Source organism: Dasypus novemcinctus, chromosome 16 (genome assembly GCF_030445035.2).
Source record: "Dasypus novemcinctus isolate mDasNov1 chromosome 16, mDasNov1.1.hap2, whole genome shotgun sequence".
Lineage (NCBI taxonomy): Eukaryota > Metazoa > Chordata > Mammalia > Cingulata > Dasypodidae > Dasypus > Dasypus novemcinctus.
Window position 1 is genome coordinate 62190589 of NC_080688.1, and position 24276 is coordinate 62214864.

At 43.2% G+C, this 24276-nt stretch overlaps 1 protein-coding gene across 2 annotated transcripts in view; it reads right to left on the reverse strand.

The window, feature by feature from the left end:
• PSTPIP2 (proline-serine-threonine phosphatase interacting protein 2) overlaps positions 1-14414 on the reverse strand; it is a 77816-nt gene extending 63402 nt beyond the window's left edge. The window contains exon 1 of one of the 2 annotated variants that reach the window (XR_009180963.1): positions 14161-14370. Coding sequence is in view for 1 of the 2 variants with exons in the window: in XM_004484699.5 (XP_004484756.1) it covers positions 14161-14193 (33 nt within the window). In the remaining variant the exon portion in view is untranslated. Of the gene's footprint in view, positions 1-14160 lie in introns of both variants that reach the window. The other variant, XM_004484699.5, reaches the window with a different exon arrangement.
• Positions 14415-24276: the final 9862 nt, after the last annotated feature.

The following is a 24276-nucleotide window of genomic DNA, read 5'->3' on the forward strand; positions in this document are numbered from 1 at the left end:
TAAGATAATAAATGTATGTTGCTTTAAGCCTGTAAATTCGTAGTAATTTGTCATAGCAGCAAGAGAAAACTAACACAACCACGTTGGCCAAAGGATCAAAGTTAGCACCACAAGTGGACAAATAAACATCACTTGCCTCCTAATATTGAGAATTAAATTAGAATTGAATATCTCTGATATTCCTGCAAAAATGCACTGCCTGAATCTAATCATAAGGAAACAAGGAAACTCAAATTGAGGAATGTTCCACAAAATAACTGTTCTATATACTTCAAAAATGTCCAAGTGTTAAACGACAAAGAAAGATTGAGAAACTGTTCCAGATGAAAGGAAACTGAAGAGACTTTACAACGAAATACCACGCAAGATCCTGGATCAGAAATGCTTTGTTTTTTCCATTTTTATAAGGGACATTACTCGGACAATTGGGAAATTTAAATAAGGTCTATATATTAGGTAACTATAGCATCAATATTGTATTGATGCCATTTCCTGATTTTTAAAATAATTATACTGTTTAAAATATACACTGAATTATTTATGGATAAAAGGAAATCATCTCTGTAACTTTACCCTTAAATGGCTCATAAAAAGTATATGTTTATGTATATGTATATATATATATATATGTGGGTGTGTGTGCATACATATATATGTGTATATGTGTGTACATAGAAAGAGAAAAAGAGAAATGATGAAGCAAATGAAGTAAAATGTTAGTATATTGAGGATCAGTGAAGGGTACACAAGAACTCTTTGTGCTATTCTTGCAACTTTTCTGTAAATCTAAAATTATTTTTTTAAGAAAGTTAAAAAAAATTTAAATCCAACATTACTAAAGATACCCTAAACAAAAAAAAGACAAATGACAAATTGGGAAGAAACGGTAGTACTATCTAATAGGTATAAATGTGCATAATGAGCACTTAAAATGAATCACATAAAGATGAACAACCAATTTTTTCTGAATGTGTAAGAGATATATGTATGCAGCACCCTTAATAAGAAAAAGAATGGCCAATAAACATTTTTTTAAAAAGAAAGTCAATATTACAAATAATCAGAGCAACACAAACAAATAAGATAGGGTGGCGGACTTGACCCAGTGGTTATGGCGTCCGTCTACCACATGGGAGGCCTGCGGTTCAAACCCAGGGCCTCCTTGACCCATGTGGATTTGGCCCATGAGCAGTGGTGATGCGCACGAGTTGTGCCATGCCGCGCAGGGGTGTCCCCCCGTGTAGGGGAGCCCCACGCGCAAGGAGTGCGCCCTGTAAGGAGAGCCGCCCAGCACGAAAGAAAGTGCAGCCTGCCCAAGAATGGTGCCGCACACACAGAGAAGTGACACAACAAGATGGCAGAACCGAAAGAAACACAAGATTCCCGTGCTGCTGACAACAACAGAAGCGGACAAAGAAGATGCAGCAAATAGACACAGAGAACAGACAACTGGGGTTGGGGGGGAAGGGGAGAGAAATAAATAAATAAATCTTTAAAAAAAACAAAAAAACAAATAAGATATAACTTTTAACCCATCAATTGGGAAAGACTGAAAATATCCACCATTGACAAAGAAGTACAGGGAAATAGTCACTGTCATTTTCTACTGGCAGTACTGCACATTAATACAACTAATTTGGAGGACAAATTAGCAATATCTATTAAAGTTTTAAATGTGAATAGCCAATCACTATTAGGAGTTTATCTTACAGAAATAAATGCAGAGATGTGAAATGATACGTACACAAGGGTATTCACTGCAGCATCATAATAACAAAGAATGGAAATATCCAGCAATAAGGATTGTTTAAATAAATAATGTACAGTCATACAGTGGAAAACTAAACAGGTATTAGAATAAAGGCAAATTACATATATATAAACACAGATATTGATACTCACAATATATTGTTAAGAGAAAAATGGAAGTTGCAGATATGAGTCCATAATACATGAGCCTATATATGTTAAGAAAAATGTATAGCTACTTTATATATAACAGCAAAGACAAAAGTCTGGAAAGGGACACATCACACATCTACTAGTGGCAACCTGTTTCAGAACTATTTGGATCCCTATAACAAAATTGGACATAAAATCAAAAAACAATGTCACATTTTATTGCATGCAGCTTAATTTATATTATGTATGGTGAGATTTGGGGTTTATGAAAGATGATAATCCCCATACATTTAACATAAAAGGCATAAGATGTAGATTTCAATGTTCAGAAAGGTGGCTAATATTCAACATTACTCATCTACACTTCAACATGACGCAAATCATAAAACACCCTCAAGGGCTTGAGAAATTTATTTTACAAATCCACTGGGAGAGAAAATGTGAGAATTTAAGGTAGGTGTTTTAATCCATGAGGAACATTAGACCACCCATGAGATTACTGCTGGTGGTGCTAAGGTTTCTGCAGGTAACAAGCTGAAGGTCTGGAGGTCACCCTGTAAGATGCATGCCCAGGGAAAAATGCCCAAAAATAGACACCCAAAAGTCCTCCTCCTGATCCATGACATGTTCTGAAGAATCATCCGGACAGGCCCATGACACTGCTCAGGATACAGGAAACCAGCAAGTACCAAGGAGAGGTTGTATCTGAAACTGGAATTAGATTCCCAAATATGGAGCCAGGGGAACAGAGTGAGACCCAAAACCCCAATGTCCAGATAGCAAAGCCAAGAAAGCAAGCCAGATCAATCAAATGCACAGCCAGTATTGCTGAAGCAAATATAGAACTGGGAGTCCAGGAACCCAAAGTAGGTCAAACCCAGGGAAATGTCAAAGGTGCTGTGCCAGCTAACATTCCCCTGCACTTCAGGTGGGACATTTGAACCCCATCAAGAAAAACAAAAAGTTGCAAACAACTTCTGACACTCTCCAAGTCGTATCCCTAGTGTGATACAATCTTGAAGGCCTTCAATCTCTATCTATTACCCTTCTGGTTGACCAATTAGGCAAATCAGATAAGTAAGGGAGAACAAATCTTGAAGTCTCAAGATAGTATCTCACAGCCACTTCCCTAAGTAATGGCCGGGATGTATTTTACTGCTGCTAACTGGGAAACCTCAACTCAACTCTTTATCCCTTACTCAAGTTACCTAGACAATTGCCTGGATTTTTTTTTTTTTCCATGACAGTTTAGAAATAAAGAAATTACAGGTTAATAGAAAACATTCGATGTTAATGGGGAAAAAAAAAAACTTTTTCCGAGGTAAAACCTGGGCTCAGTGCATTCATTCCCATTCAATTTCTTCTACCTTATCCCCCATCTCCATTTCTGAAACTCCAAGGCATAGTCAAAAGAATTAAAAAATTTTAATTTAAATTTAAAATTCCCCTATATTCCCTGGTCTTAGATTTTCCAAGGCAAAAGGTGGATTAATAAAACTCAGTTTTGAACCAAAAAATTAACCAGAGTTGGGAAGTGGCTATGGCTCAATCAGATGAGCTCCCATCTACATATGGGAGGTCCTCGGTTTATGTTCGGGGCCTCCTTGTGAAGGCAGGCTTGCCGGCACACTGGGGAGTGATGCCCAGCCCACAGACTCCCAGCCCACAGACTCTACCCAGAGCCGACTCAGCAAGGTGACGCAACAAAAAGAAGGGAGACAAGTGAGAACACAGAGGAGCCTGCAGCGAATGGACACAGAAAGCAGACAGTAAGCAAGCCGCAAGGCGGGGAGGGGAAATAAATACAGACAGACACAGAAGAACGTACAACAAATGGACACAGAGCAGACAGCACACACACAAAAAAGCCTCAAGGGGGTGATTAAAAAAAAAATTAACCGGAGTTAATTATCAATCAATAAGAACAATTAATCAGAATATCCCCTTTCCTAAACATTCTAGGTAATCAAATAGTGTCTTTACTCTCCTACAGTTCTCAAGCCTTAGAATGTGAGGACATTAGAGTTAAAGGAGCAACCTTATAATTCATTTCCATCTTTTACAAATGAAAAAACTAAAGCCTAAGTTACAACTTAATCAAAGTCATTATATTCTTAAATGAACAGAAATGCATAAACGTAAAAAGTGTTACTCAACCAGCAAACTTCAAATAAATGCAATAATCTCCAAATTTGCACATTAATTTGGTTCTGAGGATTGAATGGCCTTCCTTGGTAGGTGGGGCCCCTGTCCACCCTAAAGAGAAAAGCCCTGCCTTGGAATATATGGATGACAAGGTCCTGTCCCTGCGGGCTGGTCCCCTTTCAACTGGTTTTAATACTTTCATTCTACTCTCTGAACATGTACAACTTGTTTTTTAATAGTTATAAACCTTTCAATTTCCATTCTTTATTGTCACATCTAACTTATTGTAGAAAAACTTAAAAGGACAGAGAAGCAAAGAGAAAATGATTATATTTTTCACATCACATGAAATCCCAGTGCAAACAATAGTTAACATTTCAATGTGCAATCCCCAGATATTGCTCTAAAGGTATAGAACTATGTCTTCATATTTTTATAAAAATGAGGTCTTATCTTAAAAAAATGTTTAGTAACTTCGTTTCAAACTTTCTTTTCTCAGTGCTTGCTTTAAATAATAATTTATAGGGATTATTCTAGGAATTCTTTGAATTTTTTAAGTGTATTTCACTAATCATTTTCATTCATTAGCTCGTTCAATTTTATTTCTTTATTTTTTAACGTACTGGGCTGGGGATTGAACCTGGGACCTCCTGTGTGGGAAGAGGTGCTCAACCGGTGAGCCACATCCGTTCTGAGTTGTTTTTTCCTTAGTTTGCTTGTTTGTTTTTAAGCGGTACAGGTGGGGATGAATTGGGGAGCGCCCATGTGGGAGCAGGCGCTCAACCCTTGAGCCACATCTGCCCCCTCCTTCAATTTTTAAAAAGGAATTTAGTTGCAAAGACACTACAATATTAAAACATAATATGCATTACTCACAATTCCACCTCCCTCACACAAACATAACCTGTTTAATCATTTGAGCCACATTATAGTCCTAGGATTGGGCTAGCCAGATACCATTATCCTCACGGCACAACAGGAAGCTAAAGCCCAGAGTGGTTTAGCTGAGTGGCTTTGGCAAGTCACTATCTTAGTCCTAAATAGGGTGTAAACAGACACCAAACCATCCCAACAGGGCCAGCAGGGTTGTGGCTGCCCTCGGCTCTCTCTGACCACTTCCCATCCTCTCCTCCGCTAGCCAGCCAATTCCCTCTGAAGCGCTGAGATCGTCACTCACGCGGCCTCTCTAAACCCCGCGCCCCCCTCCCGGGTGTCCTGGGCCCCAGGGCTTCCCCTTTGGTCACCACCCAAAGCCCCGCCCACATGACTCATTCCTTTGCCAGGGCGGGATGGCAGCCGAGCTTCCCGTTTGCAGAGCTCTTTCCGTTTGGTTTCTGCAGGGAAGGGTCACAGGGCTGGCAGGCAAGTGCAGTGTAGGCTCCCTTGACCTACGCTGACTCCTGGGAGGGGCACCAAGGCCCCTCCTACAGGGGGCAGACTCCGCACCTGCGCTGCCAGGGAAGGGCGACGCCAGCCTCCTAGCCAGGGAGAGACCTGCCAGCCAAGCCAGTGGCCCTGGGCTGTGGCTGCTCAGTCACTGCTGACCACTCCTAGGGGCAGGAGTTGGAGGGGAATCCCGACTGGACCGGACGGGGCTAACTCAGCACAGCTAGAGAGATGAGGAAGCAAGATGCCGTGGGACTGGTCAGCAGTGTCCATATCTGGCCATCAGCAGGCGCACTCGTTAAGCTCTGAAGTAAAGATCTTTTGGTCCTGAGAGTTAGGTCCTTTTGGAGCCTCAGTCCAGGCCCCTTAGGACAGGACTTCATCTCCTGGGACGAGAAAGCTCAGTATCTGTGTTTAATAACAAGGGGCATATCCTCAGAGCAAATTCCAAGAGGCAGGAAGCAGTGAAAGGGCGGAGACTTGCTGTATACCTAGGGCTTGGGGACCTGTGTAGGCTCCATTTCCACTTATGAGCCTGTCATTTCATATCGCCATTTTTAAAATGGAAAAAGTAGCATTCAAATAGAAGCGGAGACTGAGCGCTGTCTGGCAAGAGTAGGGAGGGAAGACCCAGCCACTTTCTCTGACAATTCCAGTCCTGTCCCACCGCCAGCAAAACCAAACCCTGAAATCTACTAGGCTCCTGTCCCTTAGAAGGCAGCTGTCTTCTCAACCGTTTTTACTCCAGCATGACCTTTGGGTAGAGGTGGTGTCCAAAGCAGCTTATTCAAGTATTTCTTCCATCCGGCGCAGTGCCAGACCCTCCCTGCCAGGCTTCTGCAAATACAGTTCCCCCATCTTGTTGCATGTCCAGAGCTACTTTAGCACATTTTAGGGGCTGGTACCCCATAAACCCACACAGCAGGGTCAACCCACAAGTCTGCCCTGTTAAATCATTCCTTTTAGCCAGAAAAGAGTAGTTTCCAAGGAGTGTCCACCTGTCGGTTTGTCCCCTTAACAGGAGCATGGGCAGCCTGAGAGCAGCTCAGCCTCCTCCTGACTTTGCAGTTGACACAGATATTTGCCTTCTGTAAACATCCTAACACCTAAGGGGTCATACACAAAGACTAATTAAATGTTACTTAAAAATCTGACCATAGAAGAGCTAGAAGAAAAACAACTTATTAAGCTTTCAGAGAGGGAAGAGTTATTAAACTTTGAGGTTAAATGATGATATCACAAAAGATTAGATCAATAAACTTGACTGTAGAAAGTTTTTTCTAGGCATATATACATATATAAGTACAATTATCATTTTACAGATGAGGATATCAAGCTTAGGAAAGTTAAATAATGTGAACAGGGTCATGTCCCACAGCTTGAAAAAAGCAGAGCTGAGATTCAAATCCAGAAATGTCCTTTGAGTCCTGACAACTGCCCTTCAGTGCCACACGCCCATAGCAAAGGTTAGAATATGTGAATCATACACACACCTGCATGTAAATATACAAGAATATATATTCAAACATTTGTAACAAATGACAAAGAGTATTTTTATATTAGAAGGTTACATAAATGTACAAATAAAGCAAGAGGAAACACAAGAAAGCAAATGTTCACACTCCCTGATGATAAAAATGCAAATGAAAGCTTAAAAAGGAGCCAGCTGTTGCTTATTAAATGGGCAGGAAAAACCACAATGGCCGTGACTGATGTGGTGAAACTGGTATCTTCAGATACTAAGGACACTGAGAATACATATGCCCTTTAGGAAATCCATTTGGTTCTACACATCAAAGTTTAAAAAATGTTCCAGTCATTCAACAGATAACACTGTGTATCTATTATGTGCTGGGCATGGAACCAGGTACTGCTGGATAACACGTAGGAATGTGGGTCCTGACACTGGGGTTGCCTATAAAGCCCTAGAACGACCAGCTTCAGATATAAATATCATCCTTGTTTAGGCCACTGTTGTTTTGCATTTTTCTCTTACTTGTGGCCCAACCTAATCCTATTAATACAGAAGATAAGTGAGCTTTCACCAACTGGTAACAGGTTTCCTAATAGAGAAGGAGGAAAGATCATCAAAATAAAGAGAGAATGTGGAAGAAAAGTAGAGGTTTGAGTACCATGGAAAATTTATGAAATTACCACTGTAGAAAGGACAGCGTGACCTGATTAGAGAAACATAGTAAGATGACTGAAGTGTGCCAAGATCTTTCATGAGTTTCCCAAAATAGATGCTTGAGACAGAATCCAAACCATTACAAAAAATACCCTGCATGAATGAAGAGCAGATAATAATCTCCTATAGGTCAGATGTTATATGTCTGTCTTACTTTCATCCCATAGCAGCTATCACAAGGCTAGCACTCAGAACGAATGGATATTTGTTAAGTTGAACTGCCTAAGACTATGCATTGAATGAGGCAAGAACTTCCCTCCCCTAAACCAGTTACTCTGCTTTCTCTGTTGGTCATCAGGTTATCAGCACAAAGAATGTAGGCTTTGCTCCTTACTTGGCTGCTGTGCTCTTTCTAGGGAACCAGCTTTTAGTGGAGCCAGAATCCCTCCTTGACAATGTCATTTTCCTGAGCGGAGATGATTAGCCAGTCATAGGACACAAGTTCTTTGAGATCCATGAATGACACTTCCCACCAAAGGGAATGCAAAGATGGAGTGTTCACTTGGATGAGTAGCCTCTATTCCCAGGAATGCATGGGATGCCTTGGGAACAGGCAGCAGGGACAAGCCAATTGGTTAGTTAGAAACAATAGTTCATTATTTGGTTTTCAGTAATTAACCTAGGAGAGCCACAGTAGAGGGGGAGATGGTAGGTGATAAGGTCAAGAGGTAGGCAGGGCTTGACCAGGCAGGGCCATGTAGGTCATGGGCAGACATTTGGATTCCAAGTTCAATGGGAGCTATTTAAGCAGGGGAACAAAAAGGAGCTCTTTAGATGACACAGGATCTAGAAAACGTGGCTCTAACTCAAGAAAGCACGGAAGGGAAGCCCCAAGATGACAGCTGTGCATCAAGGCCTGGAAAATAATGAGTCCAGATTGGAACAGGGGCAGAGGCCACCAGGAAGGAGGTCACCAGAGGAGATGGTGCTAGGGAAGATTTTTTAAAATATTGATATGCTGGAACTTTTGAAAAACAAATGGTCCTTTTCTCCTCCATTTTAGATCCTGTTCGGGATCACATATTGCATGTCATTGTTATTGTCTCTTTAGTTGCTCATTTTTTTAAAAAATTGTAGGGATAAACATACAACATAAACTTTCCCATCTCAACAATTCCCAAGCATGGCGTTCAGTACGATTAATCACACTATGTTGTAGGACCCTCACTACCGTCCATTATTAAAACTTTCCCATCTCCCCAAATAGCAACGCTACCCCACTGTGCTTTAACTCCTCATCCCCCTGAAACTTTATTCTAATTTCTGTCTTTATGAGCTTGCATATTCTCTGAGATTTTCCTCGTACTTACCATGGGGCTTAAATATAACATCCTGAATGCATAACACTCGTTTGCTTAGATACCAACTGCAGTGGTATACACAAAGTGTTACTTTGATTTTTTTTTTTCAATATTTATCATGTTAACTTCCCAGCCAAAAACCTTCAAGGCCTTTCTACTTCTTCAGGTTTTGTTCTACATATTTCAATAAGAAATTTTAATTTTATTTAAAAAGTAGGTCCCATGCCTTTCTTATTAAAGTTTTAAGAAGATAAAACAAAATAAAGGGATTCTTGACAAGTATTTTAAAGAGAGAACCCTCTGACTGCTCTGGGAAGAATGCATGGAGAAAGGCAGTTGTTGATGGCTTTACCTTACCTATTGCCATTAGGCAAGACAATACAAAATATCCCTTATGGTGTGTTTCTAGGGACCAATCTTTAAAAGAGAGTATTTAAAAATTAGAGTAACAGCCTTAACATTATAGCATTACATAAAAGGACATATGGGGTCAACAAGGAGGATATGTTGTGATAACCTGTTTTCTTCTGTTTATTATGGAAATAAAAAGGCAGCCTCCCACATTGATCTACAGCACTTTATAGAGAAAACTCATTGAGCAAAAGTGGATGCAGCATGCCTTTGAGATACAGCGAGGTCCCAAAATGACAAGATTCCAATCTAGTGAAAGGTTCTAAGCAGAGGGACAGCCCTGGGTTCACAGCAGGACAATGAACAAGTTCAGACAGACCCAAGACTTCCCAAGATCAATCCTCAAGCAGAACAGAGAGGCCCAACTCACTACAGGTACAAGGAATGGGAGGGTGGGGGTGGTGATGGAAGCAGAGATTGGGGAGCTGGTCTGCAACAAGGGCCTTGGGAATCATCACATCTGTGTCAAAATAAGGATCTAGAGCAGGGGTCCTTAACTAGGGGTCCATGAGCTTGAATTGAAATTCAAAAAAACATTATTCTTGTGGGAACATGTTGGTACAGGTGTGATATATTTATTAAATAATACACAGTATAGTGTGGCCTTAGAAAGGGGCCATGGTTTTCACCTGACTGGCAAAGGGGTCTGTGGAACAAAAAAGGTTAAGAACCCCTGATCTAGAGGAACTACCAGGACCTCACACCCAACTTGGATATCACACCCCAAGTGAGGAGCCTAGAAATCCCCTGGGCTGGGATCTCTTCTGGAACAGGTTCTACAATCTCCTGTGCACACCTGTATCTGAAAGACACTTGCATTTGATGATGCCAAAGACAGGAATTTCTCCTTCACTGTGGCCCAGCCACTGCCCTAAGAGTCTAGAAACCATATCCATAGTCCCTGTCTTGTTCTGATGAGAAACCATCAAAGTTAACCAAGATTAATAGTCTACCACTGCTTAACCAACACCCACAGAGAAGGTAACTGTAAGGAAGGGTGGAAGAGAAACAACACACAGGTGTGCACCTTGCCAGGCAAACTCCATTCGGGCCACCCCAGTTTTCAAGAACACTGATTATTCCTTTTTGAAGAGGAGCATCAAACATCTCTCTTAAGTAAACATTGTCATCAGGCATTTGAATAAGATTGTTTATAAAAATGTGCTGACTCATAACTTTTCAGGAACAGCTACCTAATTTGACCACAGCCCTCTCAACTTCCTTGAAATATTCTGCTCTTGGGCCTATGATGGTGGGTTTCTGGCTGTATCCCTTCCTCTCTGCGTCTTTTCTTCGGCTATATCCCTCACTCTCTGCCTCTTTTCTTCCCCCTTTCTCCTCCTACCTACAAACAGGCATTTGCTAACAGTGCTTCATTTGGTACCTCTTATCTCTTTCTACTTTATCCTTGAGTAACTGTCACCCACTTCCTTTGTCATTTCTGTGCTAATTATAATAAGCTGACAATTATAAGTTCTCCCAAGGGGGCAGGCACTACACTAACTTCCTGTTAAACTTCACCTGTGGGTAGACACTGTTATCTCCATTTTTACACATGGAAAAACTGGGGCTTCGGGGCCTAAAGAAACTGCCTGAGGTCACTCAGCTAGAAAGGGGCAGAACCAAGATTCAAACTCAGGTATCAGAGCATCTGTTGGAAGCCAATGATGCTCCTGTATTTCATGCTGCTCAGTGTGCGGTCTGGGCCAGACACCCTTCCCAAGGGGCCCCTCAAACCCAGAACGCCCACCACCAGACATTAGGCCGCACGTGTGGCCCTTTTGCACTGGTGGTTGAAAAGTCAAATACTCCCAAACTCTGCGGCCTGGCCATCCTGGCCCTCCCCTGGCCCAGGTCCCTACAAGGCCTCCCCATGTCCAGCAGTCCTGGCATGGTGTCACAAGGGAAGAAGCTTCAGGACTCTGCTGGCCTCAGTCCTTGCCCATGCAATACCTGTGGTTGAATAGTTTTAAGACTACTTCTGCCTTCTCCTCCTCTTTCTCCCTCCACAAGTCAATTCCTCCTCCTGACTTCCTTATTCATGGGGCCCACAGCTCATTCTCCAGTTCACCTTACACAAAGCCTGCTCCTAGTCCTCGGAATATTCCTACTGTTCATCTTCACTTGGTTGTCTCACCTCTTTCACCTCTGCTGTTTATCCCCCCAACTCCCTTCCCCCCTCCCTATGGACCCTACCCTGGAAAGGACCCTCTCTATCTCCAGCCCAGACAGTTAGCTTGGTCCCTGCTGACTCTTCCCAACCCAGCCCTATCTTCCTCCACGTTCTTGAGGTCAGGCATTCAAGGAAAGTTGTAGCCTGTGTGCTCCGCTTCACTTCCCCAGAAGGAATCTACCTCCTAATTAAACTTGCTCCAGGTAGTGGCCTTGGCCCCCCCAAACGCCACCTCCATTAGAGCATTTTATAGAGAGAAGGTATTTCATACATATTAGATTTAATAAACCAAAACCAACCCGTATTTTCAAAGTTTTCTAGCTTATCCAATCACAGTCTTCTCTTACCCCTGAAACACAAAGATCACTGCCACCACCTCAGTTCTTTCAACGCGCTGTCTCCCTGACATGTGAATGCCTCGCAGGCAGCCCCTTGGGTCTCCAACAGCTTCCCTCTGCCACTTTCTCCCAAGTCATGGCTGACTATGTCCTGTCTACCCAATTCCTGGGCATCCATATGCACAGCCGGCACTCATAATCCCAGGCACTGGGGATACAGGTTACCTTCCCAGAACTGGAGGCTGTAGCTGGAGGAGAAAAATGTTCACGTGGAGAGTTGAATGTTGACCTACCATCTGCCTCTGGCAGTGCCAAGAGGGCCATGCAGAGCTTGCCCTTGCCCAGCATGAGCCTTGCAGACCACTCATTGAGCAGTTAGACCTGGCAGAGTCCTGCCCCTCTACTTAACAGCTCTAGGACCTTGGGAATGTTGCTTAACCTAGCTGCCACTCTTCATCTGTAAAATGGAATAGTAAGTAAGCTACCCCATAGGGTAGTCGTGAGGCTTAGATGCGCAGTGTGTGTAAACTGTTCAGAACAGTCCTTGACAGAGTCTAGGTGCAGGGATGTTAGCTATTATTGCTTTTATTATTTGACATAAAGGGTCACAGGAAATTAGAGATGACAGCTACCTTGGCAAGCTAGGACTATCTCTCAGGATCTCAGAGGAACCTCTGAATATATAAGCCCCCCAAATTTCTCTTCAGACCATCACCCACCTCTAATTCCCAAACTAGACCTCATCTCTCCCTGCACCCCGACCCCAGGCACTCCTGTAGGTCTGCATCAGGAAGACCTGGGGGCTGCCTTAAGGTGGTCTAGGGGCTTTCTAAGGAGGTGGCTGCTCTCACCCTATCGAACTTACAGACCCACCTTACTTATTCAACAACCCACTGTGCACCAGCCTGTGGCAGGGGCAAGAGCATTCAAAGCAAAGCCAGTGCCCATCCACAAGGCACTCATGCTTGCAGTCCCCCAAATTCAAAACCATGAGCTGAAAAATGCTACAAAGGAACAGAATATGCACCATATGTGGCAGTAACAGAGTATACTGGAAGCAATCAGGAAAGGCTTTCCTGAAGAAGTGACATTTGGGCCAACATCTGAAAACCTAAAGTGTGGCACTGGGCAGGTGTCACTCTGGGAGGAAGGACAGGTCTCCCTGCCCTGGTTTCTCCCATACCTATCATGGGACGCAAACATTCTCTATTCCACCTGAAGAATTCCTAAGGCTCTTTGCAGGGTGAGATGTCACCCTCTCTATGAAACCGCCACAGTCCTGAGTCCTACAGGTTCACAGTGTCCCAGGAAAACCTCAAAAACCACAGAAACACACAGAAGAAAAAAAAAAGAAAAGAAACAAAAACAGGAAAGGGGACCTGGCAAGGCAGGGCCTAAACTGCACCACCGAGGCAACGGAGCGGGTTTCTCACCCCAGCAGCCCTCCAGGGGAGAGAGGGGCCTGGTAGCCAGCTGTAAAGCTAAACGGAGTGGGGGTGGGAGGGGCAGGCGGGGTCTCGGGCACCAGTTCCGTGGCTACCTGCTCCAGCCTTAAAGGGCTGAGGCCAGTTCCTCTGGAGGAGGAGGATGGACCCTCCACACCTGGGCGTGGGAGGACTTGGGAGAAGAGAACTGGATGTTGAGGAAGGGGCGGGTGGGCAGATCCTCTGGCTCGGAGCTGGGGCCACCCCGCTGTGCTCGAACGTCCCCACCAGTTGGGAGGGTCTCAGGCCCACAGGGCTGGGGCAATGGCTAGGGGGTGAACTCAGGGAACCTGTCACAGCTGTGACAAGGGCTCGCAGCTTCGGCCAAGGGAACTCTTCTAGGGTCTGAACAGGGAACGCGGGGCGCTAAGCCGGCTGGGACCGGCTGTACATTTCCTTGAACCTGGAAAAGACGGTGCTCTTCCCCCACCTCCACCCGGGCGACCGCCGCTGTCAGCGCGGCCAAGCTCACACGCGCCCACCCCTGGGCCCCCAAAATTTGCTCACGGAGCAACCTCCGGGACACAGGCGACTCTCCCCGGACGGGTCACTTCTCCCTTTGGGTTTCCTCATCTGGGAGCTGGGGGGTGGGTGGTCCGACTCTAGGGTGACCCTGGTTGTACGAGACCGCGGGGTCCGCGCTGCGGGGAGGGCGGAGGGTGGACCCCCCGGGCCGGCCCGAGGACCTGCGCGCTGGGGAGGGGCGGGGGTGCCGCCCCGGGAGCAGCCAGCCGGACAGCGGCCACGAGCGCTCGCCCCGCGAGCCCGGGCCGCCCCGGCCGCGCACAGTGCCCGAGCGGCCCGCGGTGGAGCGTCCGCCCCGCCGACTCACCCAGAAGTTCCCCTTGAACAGTGAGCCCTTCATGGCCCGCGCGGCGCGGTGGGAGCGGCTGGGGGCCGGAGCAGCGGGGGCCGCGCAGAGGCCTGGCCGTCACTGCGCGCCGCTCGGCCGCAACTTCTGAGTTCCACAAACCCGCGGGGAGGCCCGCCCCCGGGTCCTAAACCACTCCCGCTTCCCCGCCGGGGATCCCCGCTCGTCGCCGCCGCCCTCCCGGCAGCGGAGGTGAAGGGACGCGCCGTGCGCACGGGGGCTGCGGGGGCGTCCCGCGCGCGTGCCGGGAGTGTTTCCAGGCAAGCAGCCAGGCATCGGTTCGCCCCAAACCTCCCCCACGGCCCCTCCTTCGGGGAGCTTTAGAGGACCGGGAGGAACTGGTCCTGTCTCCTTCCCGAATTCTGCTCGGGTTCCTGCCCTCAAGGTACCACCCAACCGAGTTCCAGGCTCTGAGAAAGGAGACCTGGCCGGGCCTGCCCAGACGGAGGTCGTGAGGAGCCGAGGGTGAGCTCCCTGCAGCACCGGGAAGGACGACTTCTGCGGTCCCTACAGGGCCTAAGGTGCGGTGGCCTGAGCCGAGTGTGGTACCGCCCCAGGCCGCCGCTCCAGATCAGGCCCTGGGGCCAAATTTAGTCCAGCTTTATCAGGGAAAGATCGTGGATACTGTTTCTGCTGACTCCAGGTCGCTTAGTGCAGGGGTTCTTAACCTTTTTTGTTCCACTACTAAGCCCACACTACACTGTGAATTATTTAATAAATATATATAACACCCGCACCAACACGACCCCACAAGAATAATGTTGGGTTTTTTTTTAAGTTTTCAATTCAAGCTCACAGACCACCTGAAATCTTTCCACGAGGAGTCCAGGTTAAGAACACCTAGCTTAGTGGGTCATTACAGAGAGCAAGAGTTCAGCATCTCCTCGCCCTCTGTGGATTCTTAGGACCCAAGACTCTCTCTGCCAATCCCCGCTCAGCATTAAGAATCTCAACTTCCCGCCTCTGCTCCGCCCTGATAAAAACCCCAGGGCAAGTCAGACCCATGCTTGCCTGGTAATAACACAGAGCTCTGCAACAAACTACTGCCTGTTGCTACAAGTCTTGAGCCATAACAGCAGCCCAGAGACACTGAATGACTAGCCCAGGATGACAGCTTATTTAAGGAATGAAGAGCTCAGGATTACAGCTCTGGCCTAATGAGGGCCGGCGCCACAGCCAGACTGCCTGGCGGGGCGGATCCACCCTGGGCAAAGAGGAGGTGCTCCAGGAAGGAGCGTAAAGGTGGATGGTACCAAGCCTGCGCGCTCACGCCCACCCACAGCCCCAGGCCTGGGGAGGCATTCGCCTTTTGAGCAGGTTCCAGCTAGGTACAGAGTGAAAGGTCAGTTGCTGGAGAAATTTGAAGGGCACTTTTAAGGTTCTACTCAGTAATACCACTTCCAAACTTATTGTGATGAAATCCCACCACTTAAGTAATCCACAGCTACAAAGAGGTGGCACTCGGTTGATTCCAAGGTCTTCTTCCGTTGGGTTGTTCATCTCCTTGGAAAGCAGTAAGAGTAGAAGGAAGGAAGGGAAGGCTGGCAGCACCACCAGGGACAGAAAACATGGCGGGCATTGGGAGAAGAGGTCAAACTATAGAAGGGGTAAGGAGCCCAAGCGCCGTAACAGCACCAAGATTTTTCCTGGAAGTTTTAAAGATTTGGAACAAATATTTTAGATACAATTTTAACTAAATTTTTAAAAATACATGTATTATTTCCAACGTCTTAGAACGTCTTACCAGCTCTGAACGTACTTTGCACTTGTTTTTCCGTGGTTCCGACTCCCAAGATTCCTGAATTTTAACTCTCTCCTCCCACCTGGTGGCTAAATCACAAATTGCAAATGATTGTCCCTGCTGCTGGAAAATGTTACTCCCCAAAAGCTTACTAAACTCATCACCAGGACAGGTGCCGTGCATATAAAAAAAAAAAAGTAAAATATGCACTATATATAAGGATATATATTAAATTTGGGAGATATTTACTAACAAAGCTAAGTAATACACAACAATTATAAAATAAATTATGAAAAATTTAAGATAACTGTTACTGCAGTTAATTCCAATAATATATTTTTTCATGGTTAAGCTATTACTGCACGCAAAATTTTGAGTCTTTTTTGAGTTAATATTTCATAAGTATTTTCTAAAGTAATTAAGTCCCTTTTTCCTAACAAAAAGTTTGGTGTGAGCAAACAGGCACTCTTTTACATAAAATTTGGGAAATTACTGTGAAAAAAAATTTGTGCATGTCATCAAAATTTAAATGCACCCATCAATTAAATTAACCCAACAATTTCATGTCAAGGAATTTACCCTTCAAATATATTCTCACTGTGCAGTGAAATACATGTACAATTATTCACAGCAGCATGGTTACTAAAGCAAAAGATTGGAAACAACTAAGTTTCCGTCAATGAAGAACTAGTTCAATAATCTGTGATATATCTATACAATTACATATATTCATTTGTGTGATCTATGTATCTTCTTTAAAAGATAATAAAAAAGGTAAAAAAAAATTCAAGCATAAAAAAGCATATCTGTTATATGAAACAATCACCAGGATATATTATGAAGTGGAAAAAGCAAGATGCAGAAAAAGCTGTCATTTGGGTGAGGGAAAAACAGAACAAACACATTTTAAATGGTTCCCTCTGTGCAGGGAATCTGGGTGGCTGGGGGATAGTGGAAGGAGGAAAACTTACTTTTCACTTAACGTCCTTTTAGGCCTTTGATTTTGTACCATGTGATTATATTATAAACAAAAAATTATAAAGAAAATTCTTCAATATTTTTAATTATTGCTTAATTTCCCATCAAATGGTTATATCAATACGTACTGAGCATTCCCTAGTGTTTTCAGGAATATTATTTTGATGAATAGTTTTATGTAAATCTGTTAAAATTCTTTGTAGTGGAATTACAGGGTAAAAGAATATAAACATCTTTAAGGTCATTGAAATATACTGACAATTTTTTTTCCAGAAAAATTGATTCATCTATACTTTCAACAATGTTTTCGACTGTGCCGGTATCCCTGACTTTTCAGAAGCATTAGACAACATCATTTTTAATCCTTGCTAATTTGATAATCGAAAATATATCATTATGGTTTTAGTTTGTATCTATGATCACTACTTGGTCAGGTTTTCACATGTTTGTATTCGGGCATCTAAAACATAAAAAACCTTTTTTATGTCCTTTGTCCATTTTCTATACAAGTCTTGTTATTTTTCTAATCATTTTAACAACTTTATTGCAAACATGTCTTGCCTTTTATTCTCATAGCTTAGCACACTTTCTAGCACATTACAGGTGCTCAATAAATATTGATTTAATTGAATTTAATTAATTTTTATTTAATTCATTTTTTATCTAGACAGTTTTCATGATTATGCAGCCATAATCAATAGATATATATAGTTTTAAAGATTTATTTATTTATTTATCCCCCCCCCCCTTGTCTGTTCTCTGTGTCTATTTGCTGTGTCTTCTTTGCCGGCTTCTGTTGTTGTCAGTGGCATGGGAATCTGTATTTCTTTTTGTTGCGTCATCTTGTTGTGTCAGCTCTCCGTGTGTGTTGGCACCATTCCTGGGCAGGCTGCACTTTTCTTTCGCACTGGGCGGCTCTCCTTATAGGGTGTGCTCCTTATGCATGGGGCTCCCCTATGCGGGGGACACCCCTGCGTGGCACTGGCACTCCTTGTGCACATCAGCACTGAGCATGGGCCAGCTCACACTGGTCAAGGAGGCCTGGGGTTTGAACCACGGACCTCTCATGTGGTAGACAGATGCCCTAACCACTGGGCCAAGTCCGCCGCCCAATCAATAGATATATTGATGTCCTCTTGTGATTTTTCCATTCTTTTTTTTTCTTGAAAGTCATTCCCCATCCAGAGATCAGTGAGACATAGAAGTGATTTTTTTTTTAATCGATCCTTGGGTGAATCCTGAAACAGTTCTATCTATCCCCTAGTTACAGCATCAATTGACTTCAAAAAGTAAGAAATCATCCTACTCAGTATATTGTTACCTATTACTTCTAAGAAATAGATTACTTCAAAATTTAATAGCTTAAAACAACAGAGATTTACATCTCGGCCTCGGAGCATAGGAAACTCAAAAGCTGTGTGTTTCTGTCTCAGGATATCTCATGAAGTTGTAGTCAAGCAGTTGGCTGGGGCTGCCATATCTCAAGGTTCAAGTGAGGCTGGAGAATCTGCTTCCAAGCCTACTACTGTGGTTGCTGGCTAGGTTCATCACCACATGGGCCTCTTCATAGGGCTGTTCACAATATGGCAACTTGCTTTCCCCAAAGCAATAGATCTGGGAGGGAGCGCGAGGGGAAGGGAGGGAGCGCGAGGGGAGGGGAGGGGAGGGCGCGCGAGGGGAGGGCGCCCGAGGGGAGGGAGCGCGAGGAAGAACTCGAACAGAAGTCACTGTTTGTTTTTTAACTTTCCAAAATTAGTAAACTTTAACTTAAAAAAAAACAGAATAGTAGACAAGAGGCAGGTTAGCAAATTATGGAAGCCTTATTTTTAAAAATCTTGTACAGGCACATTTATCTTATTTAATCCTAAAAACAAACTCAACTGTTTCTCCAATGTTCAGAAAGATGAATAAATGAGCAAAGATTGATTAAATGGCATGATCAAGGTCTCCTTGTTAATGAAGAAAATGAAAGAAAAAAAAGTTAGATCATATTCATTTCTCATAAAACTAAATCCCATATTCTTTTTTTTTTTTTACCTTTAGCATTGATACAGTACCTTTGCCTTTGCTTCAAATATATTATAATATTACTGTTAACTATGTCTGTGTTACGTTAGTTGTATCCTTCCTATGAAACACCATATTCTTAGCACCTTTTAATACAGGAACATTCTTTTATTTGTATTATTAACTATAATCCTCATCTATCACCAAAATCCCCATTATACAGTCCTTAGAATATCCTCTAGCTGTCTAGTATTTTTAAAACCTAATCCTGAAAGTGACATCCAATCACTTCTGCTATATTCTATCTGCTAGAGGCTGGTCACTAAGTCCCGCCCACACATGAAAAGAAAAATTAAACTCCACCTGGGAGTATCAAAGAATTTATGGACATATCTTTAAAACCATCACACAGCCCAATTTAGGGCCATGACAGGACTTCTGGAGTCATCAGCTCATCAAGAAATATCTTCTCACTTCCTTCTTTCTAAAACTTGTCATCTTTATTACACAAACTAGCCCTTACTAATATATTACTTATATCCTTGTGTTCTCTAATTTCTGTTCCTCTTTATCTTACCTCCTCAAGAAGACTGCAAAGCATCTCAAGATGAGGATATTTTCTTTTGTAATCTCACTGAACAGCAATTGAGTCAGCCAGGGAATTCAATAAACTCCCTAACTGATCAACAACAGCACCAGTTTTTATTTCAGTTCTCGTAATCCAATCCCTCCTTTCCAGGCAGCAAAGCACACCAAGCAGGAATACTGGCCAGGTAGGCTAAAGCTAGATAGGTCCCAGGGACTGGAAGCTGGGCAAGCAAAGGCCATGAAACAGACGCACCAGAGGGCAGGGGTAAACTCTGTTATTTGGTCAGACACATCAGTGTTGAAATTTGAGAGGCTGGACTTTGTCACTGAGGTTGGAAGCTGAATAGATTAAGGAATGGAGCAGAGGGTAAGGATAGGAGAGTAAAATAATACAAACATCCAGAAAGGCTAATGCCCAGGTACCAGTTGCATGGTGATGAGGAGACTTGCCCTGTATACAGGCAAGGGATACAGTAGTGTATTAGTCAGTCAAAGGGGTGCTGATGCAAAACACCAGAAATCTGTTGGCTTTTATAAAGGGTATTTATTTGGGGTAGACGCTTACAGTCACAAGGCCATAAAGAGTAAGTTACTTCCCTTAGCAGTCTGTTGCCAAATGTTGGAGCAAGATGGCTGCATCTCCGTAAGACTTCAGCCTTCCTCTTCCTCCTAAGGCTCTGTGGTCCTAGCTTCTTCCTGTCTCAGCTGTAGACTAGCATAAGGTTCATCTCTTGCTTCTTTTCAGGCTTTCTCAGCTGTTCAGGGCTCTGGTCTCTTCAGCTGCAAACTATCAGGTGAACAGCTCAGATCTCTCTGCAGGGCTCGAGCATCCAAACAAACTCTCTGTATTCTCCTTTTCTACGTATTTACTTCCCTGTCTTTGACTAAGCATCCATTTATATAGCCCACAAAGGGGTGGAGGGCAGGGACTCAAACTGAGTTGCTCTAATGATGTGGTCAAATAAAAACCCTAATCTTGATTTAATAAAGTAAAAGTAAAGCCTTTGAATCTAATACAATCTAATATGCCCAGAGGAACAAACCAGTTTACAAACACAATCCAACATCTATTTTAGGAATTTATAAACAATACCAAACTGCCACAGGTAGACACTATCAAGATTTGAATTTTCATAAGTGGAAGTGACTGAGGCAAGGGGCACAAAGGATCCTGTCCTAGTCAAAGTGGTTCAAGGAGGGAAAAATATTTCTATCTACTCTGAAAGAGGACAATCTATCATATGTGGATACTGCTCTATCCAGGACACTATATCAACATTAAAAAATAGAAAACCCTTATGATCTCAACTGAGGCATAAAAAGCAATTGATAAAATTTAATACATGGGAAGCGGCTGTGGCTCCATCAGTTGGGCTCCCGTCTACCATATGGAAAGCCTCGGGTTCGTGTCCTGGGGCCTCCTTGTGAAGGCAGGCTTGCCCACACACCACGAAGTGCTGCCTGGCCACAAGCACCGCAGAGAACCGACTCAGCAAGGTGACGCAACAAAAAGGGAGACAAGTAAAAAGCAACACAGAAGAGCGAGCAGCAAATGGACGTGCACAGCAAATGGACACAGAGAGCAGACAGCAAGCAAGCCATGGGGGGGGGGAATAAAAAAAATTTAATACCTGCTCATGATGAATTTCTCAGCAAACCAGAAAAAAAGAACACTTTTAAAATTTGATTAAGTGGTATTTACCAAAACAAAACAAAACAAATCTACAGATAGCATCTACTTAATAGTGAAATATTGAATGCTTTCCCCAAGTCTGGGAATAAGACAAAAATGTCCACTCTCACCACACCTACTCGACAACATGCTGGAGGGCTTTGAAGTTCAATAAGGCAAGGAAAATAAATGAAAGGCCCAGACATTGGAAAGGAAGGAACAAACTGTCATCATTGAAAGATAACGTGATTTGTGTATAGAAAAACTCATAATTAATAAGCAAATTTAGCAAGGGTACTGGAACATGGTCAATATAAACAAACCAATAGTATATAAACCAGCAAAAAAAGAAAATTAAAACAAGAGATCAAAAATCAAATACCTAGAACTAAATCTAAGATCTCCACCCTGAAACATATAAAATCCCTGATGAATGAAATAGAAGACAACCTTATTAAAGGAAGGGATATACTATATTCATAGAATTTTAGAGGACTCAATTATGTCAGGTCTCCCCAAATTGATCTATAGATTCAAGGCAGTTCCAATTAAAATCCCAGTAGGTTTTCAAATGGAAATTAACCTGTCCATTATAAAATGTATCTGTAAAGACAAAGGATTTAGAATTAACAAAGGCAATCTTGAAGAAGAAAAACAAAGCTGAGAACTGGGACATCCAAATATCAAGAATTATTATAGGGGAGTGAGTGTAGTTCAGTGGTTGAGTGACTGCTTCCCATGTACAAGGTCCTGGGTTTGAATCCTGTATCTCCTTAAAAATTTTATTTTTATTATAAAGCTATAAGAATTAAGAGGGTATATCAATGATTTATAAGAAAAGCACTACTGCAACTTAGTGCAGAAAGGATGGCCTTTTTAATAAATGATGCTGGGTGAATTAGCTATCCATGGGGAGAGAGGAGTGGAGAACTTTGACCTTCTAACTCAAACCAGAAACAAAATGCATTGGAGGTGAAGCATGGACTCAGACACTGATTCACTGAAATGTGGGGAAAGCACTTGTTGGGAAAAGAAAGACTGAAGGGAGGGCACAATAGGGTTAGCAAGTCATCCATGGTATGAAACAGCAGCTGAGCTGCTGTCTGCTGGGAGAAGTACAAGTTACCTATGGAATTTGAAAATGATAAATCTAACCCCAGGAGAGTTGACTCGCTGGATTCTTTTGGCTAAAGTGAAGGGAAAAAGAAACAGCCAGGTGATATATTTGGTTCTTGCTCTCTCTTCTAGGTAAGAGGAAAAAGGGCCGTAACATCCCCAAAGATCAGCTTTGGATGGGCTGACAATATTAAAAGTTTGCATCTTGTACTTCCAAAAAGTAAGGAAATGCTAAACACACACACACATGGTATGAATGGGGTATATCAAAGAGACCCAGGAGTCAAATGAAAACAATCTCAGTGGTCAAAGCTGGAAAAATTTGAGCAAGAAAATAATATTGGATTATAACCCAAAATATAAAACAAATAGCTGGGGATGTATGCTGGTTTTCGGGATACTCCCAACCTTGGCTGCTGTGCCCACCGAGTCCCAGTTACTAGCTGGGACTCCTAGACCTTGTTGGTAAGAAAAATCCACAACTTGATGGTAAATATATGCATTTGAACCATCCAGTCTTGGAGCACTGGGATCCTAGAATAGCCAAGAGTTATCTACAAGGAAGACACAACCCACCAGATGACATTGGCTCCAGCTTTTGCCTTGAGTTGGGAAGTTACAGCTCTCAGGATTCTTCTGTCATAGAAACTCATATGAGACAAATGTGCTCAGCTTCAATAGGTGTACTAGCCCTGCCTTGGTACCCACCTGATTCAAATGATAAAAATGGAGTGGGAAACGTATGTGGTCACCTACCACATGGGAGGTCCCAGGTACAGTTCCCGGTGCCTCCTAAAGAAGAGGAGCAAGACAGGGAGCTCAAATGAGGGACTGGCGCTGTGAGCTGATGCACCAAGATGACGCAACAAGGAGACACAATGAGGAGACACAATAGGCAGGGAGCAGATATGGCTGAAGTGATTGAGTGCCTCTCTCCCACATGAGAGGTCCCAGGTTTGGTTTCTGGTGCCTCCTAAGAAGAAAAAGAGCAGACACAGAGTGTACAGAGAACAGACAGCAAGCGTAAACAGTGGGGGTGGGGTGGGAGGTAGGGGGAAAATAAATAAAATAAATCTAAAAAAAAAAAGAAAATGGAGAACCTACTGATGACTTGGTACCAACTATTTTGAATAAAACTCAAATACAATCTGAAGCTCACTTTTCATATAGAACTGTATAGTAATAGATGATCAAAATATGTACAAAAATGTCAAGTACATTACAGACAAATCTCTTTTGTGTTCATAATTGCTATTATGTGTTTCAGTGATAATTACCATTACAAGAAAAGTACATTTAAATTATATTTGAGAGATATTAGTGATTTATGATCTGGCATGTTTAATAAAATGAATTTAATTTGTTTTTACTAAAAAAACAAAATAGCCATGAGTTCATACTGATATAAATAAGTGAAGGTCCTCAGTGAGTTCCCCAGGAGACTCTGGCTGGCTGAAATAAAGATGGAAATTACCCTGAAATTACTTTTCTTTTAAAGGCTTTCAACTGATTGGATGAGACGTCAATTATTGCTGATGGCCATCTCCTCAGTTGATTGTAGGTGTAATCAGCCACCTATGCAATCACCTCACTGATGATTAAAGTCCATGAAATGCCCTTGTAATACAATTAGTCCAGTGCTTGTTTGACTGAACAACTGGGCACCATTACCTGGCCAAATTGAGACACAATAGACTTGAAAGTTACTTCACAAAAGAGGATACCCAAATAACTAATAAGCACATGAAAAATGCTCAACCTTTGCTAAGAACAAGCTCAGCAATAGGTTTGCTTGAAGGGAAGGCGACACAGAACTTACAGAAATAATGAGCAAAGAGAAACATGAGAGAGGAAACAAGGATGGAACCAGGGGGCTTGCAGCTTCTGGAACTGAGAGCCTCTACCCTAGTTTCTGCATCATATCTAGTAGGAACTCCAAAGCAGCTGTTCCTCATCAGCACATCAACGTTTACAA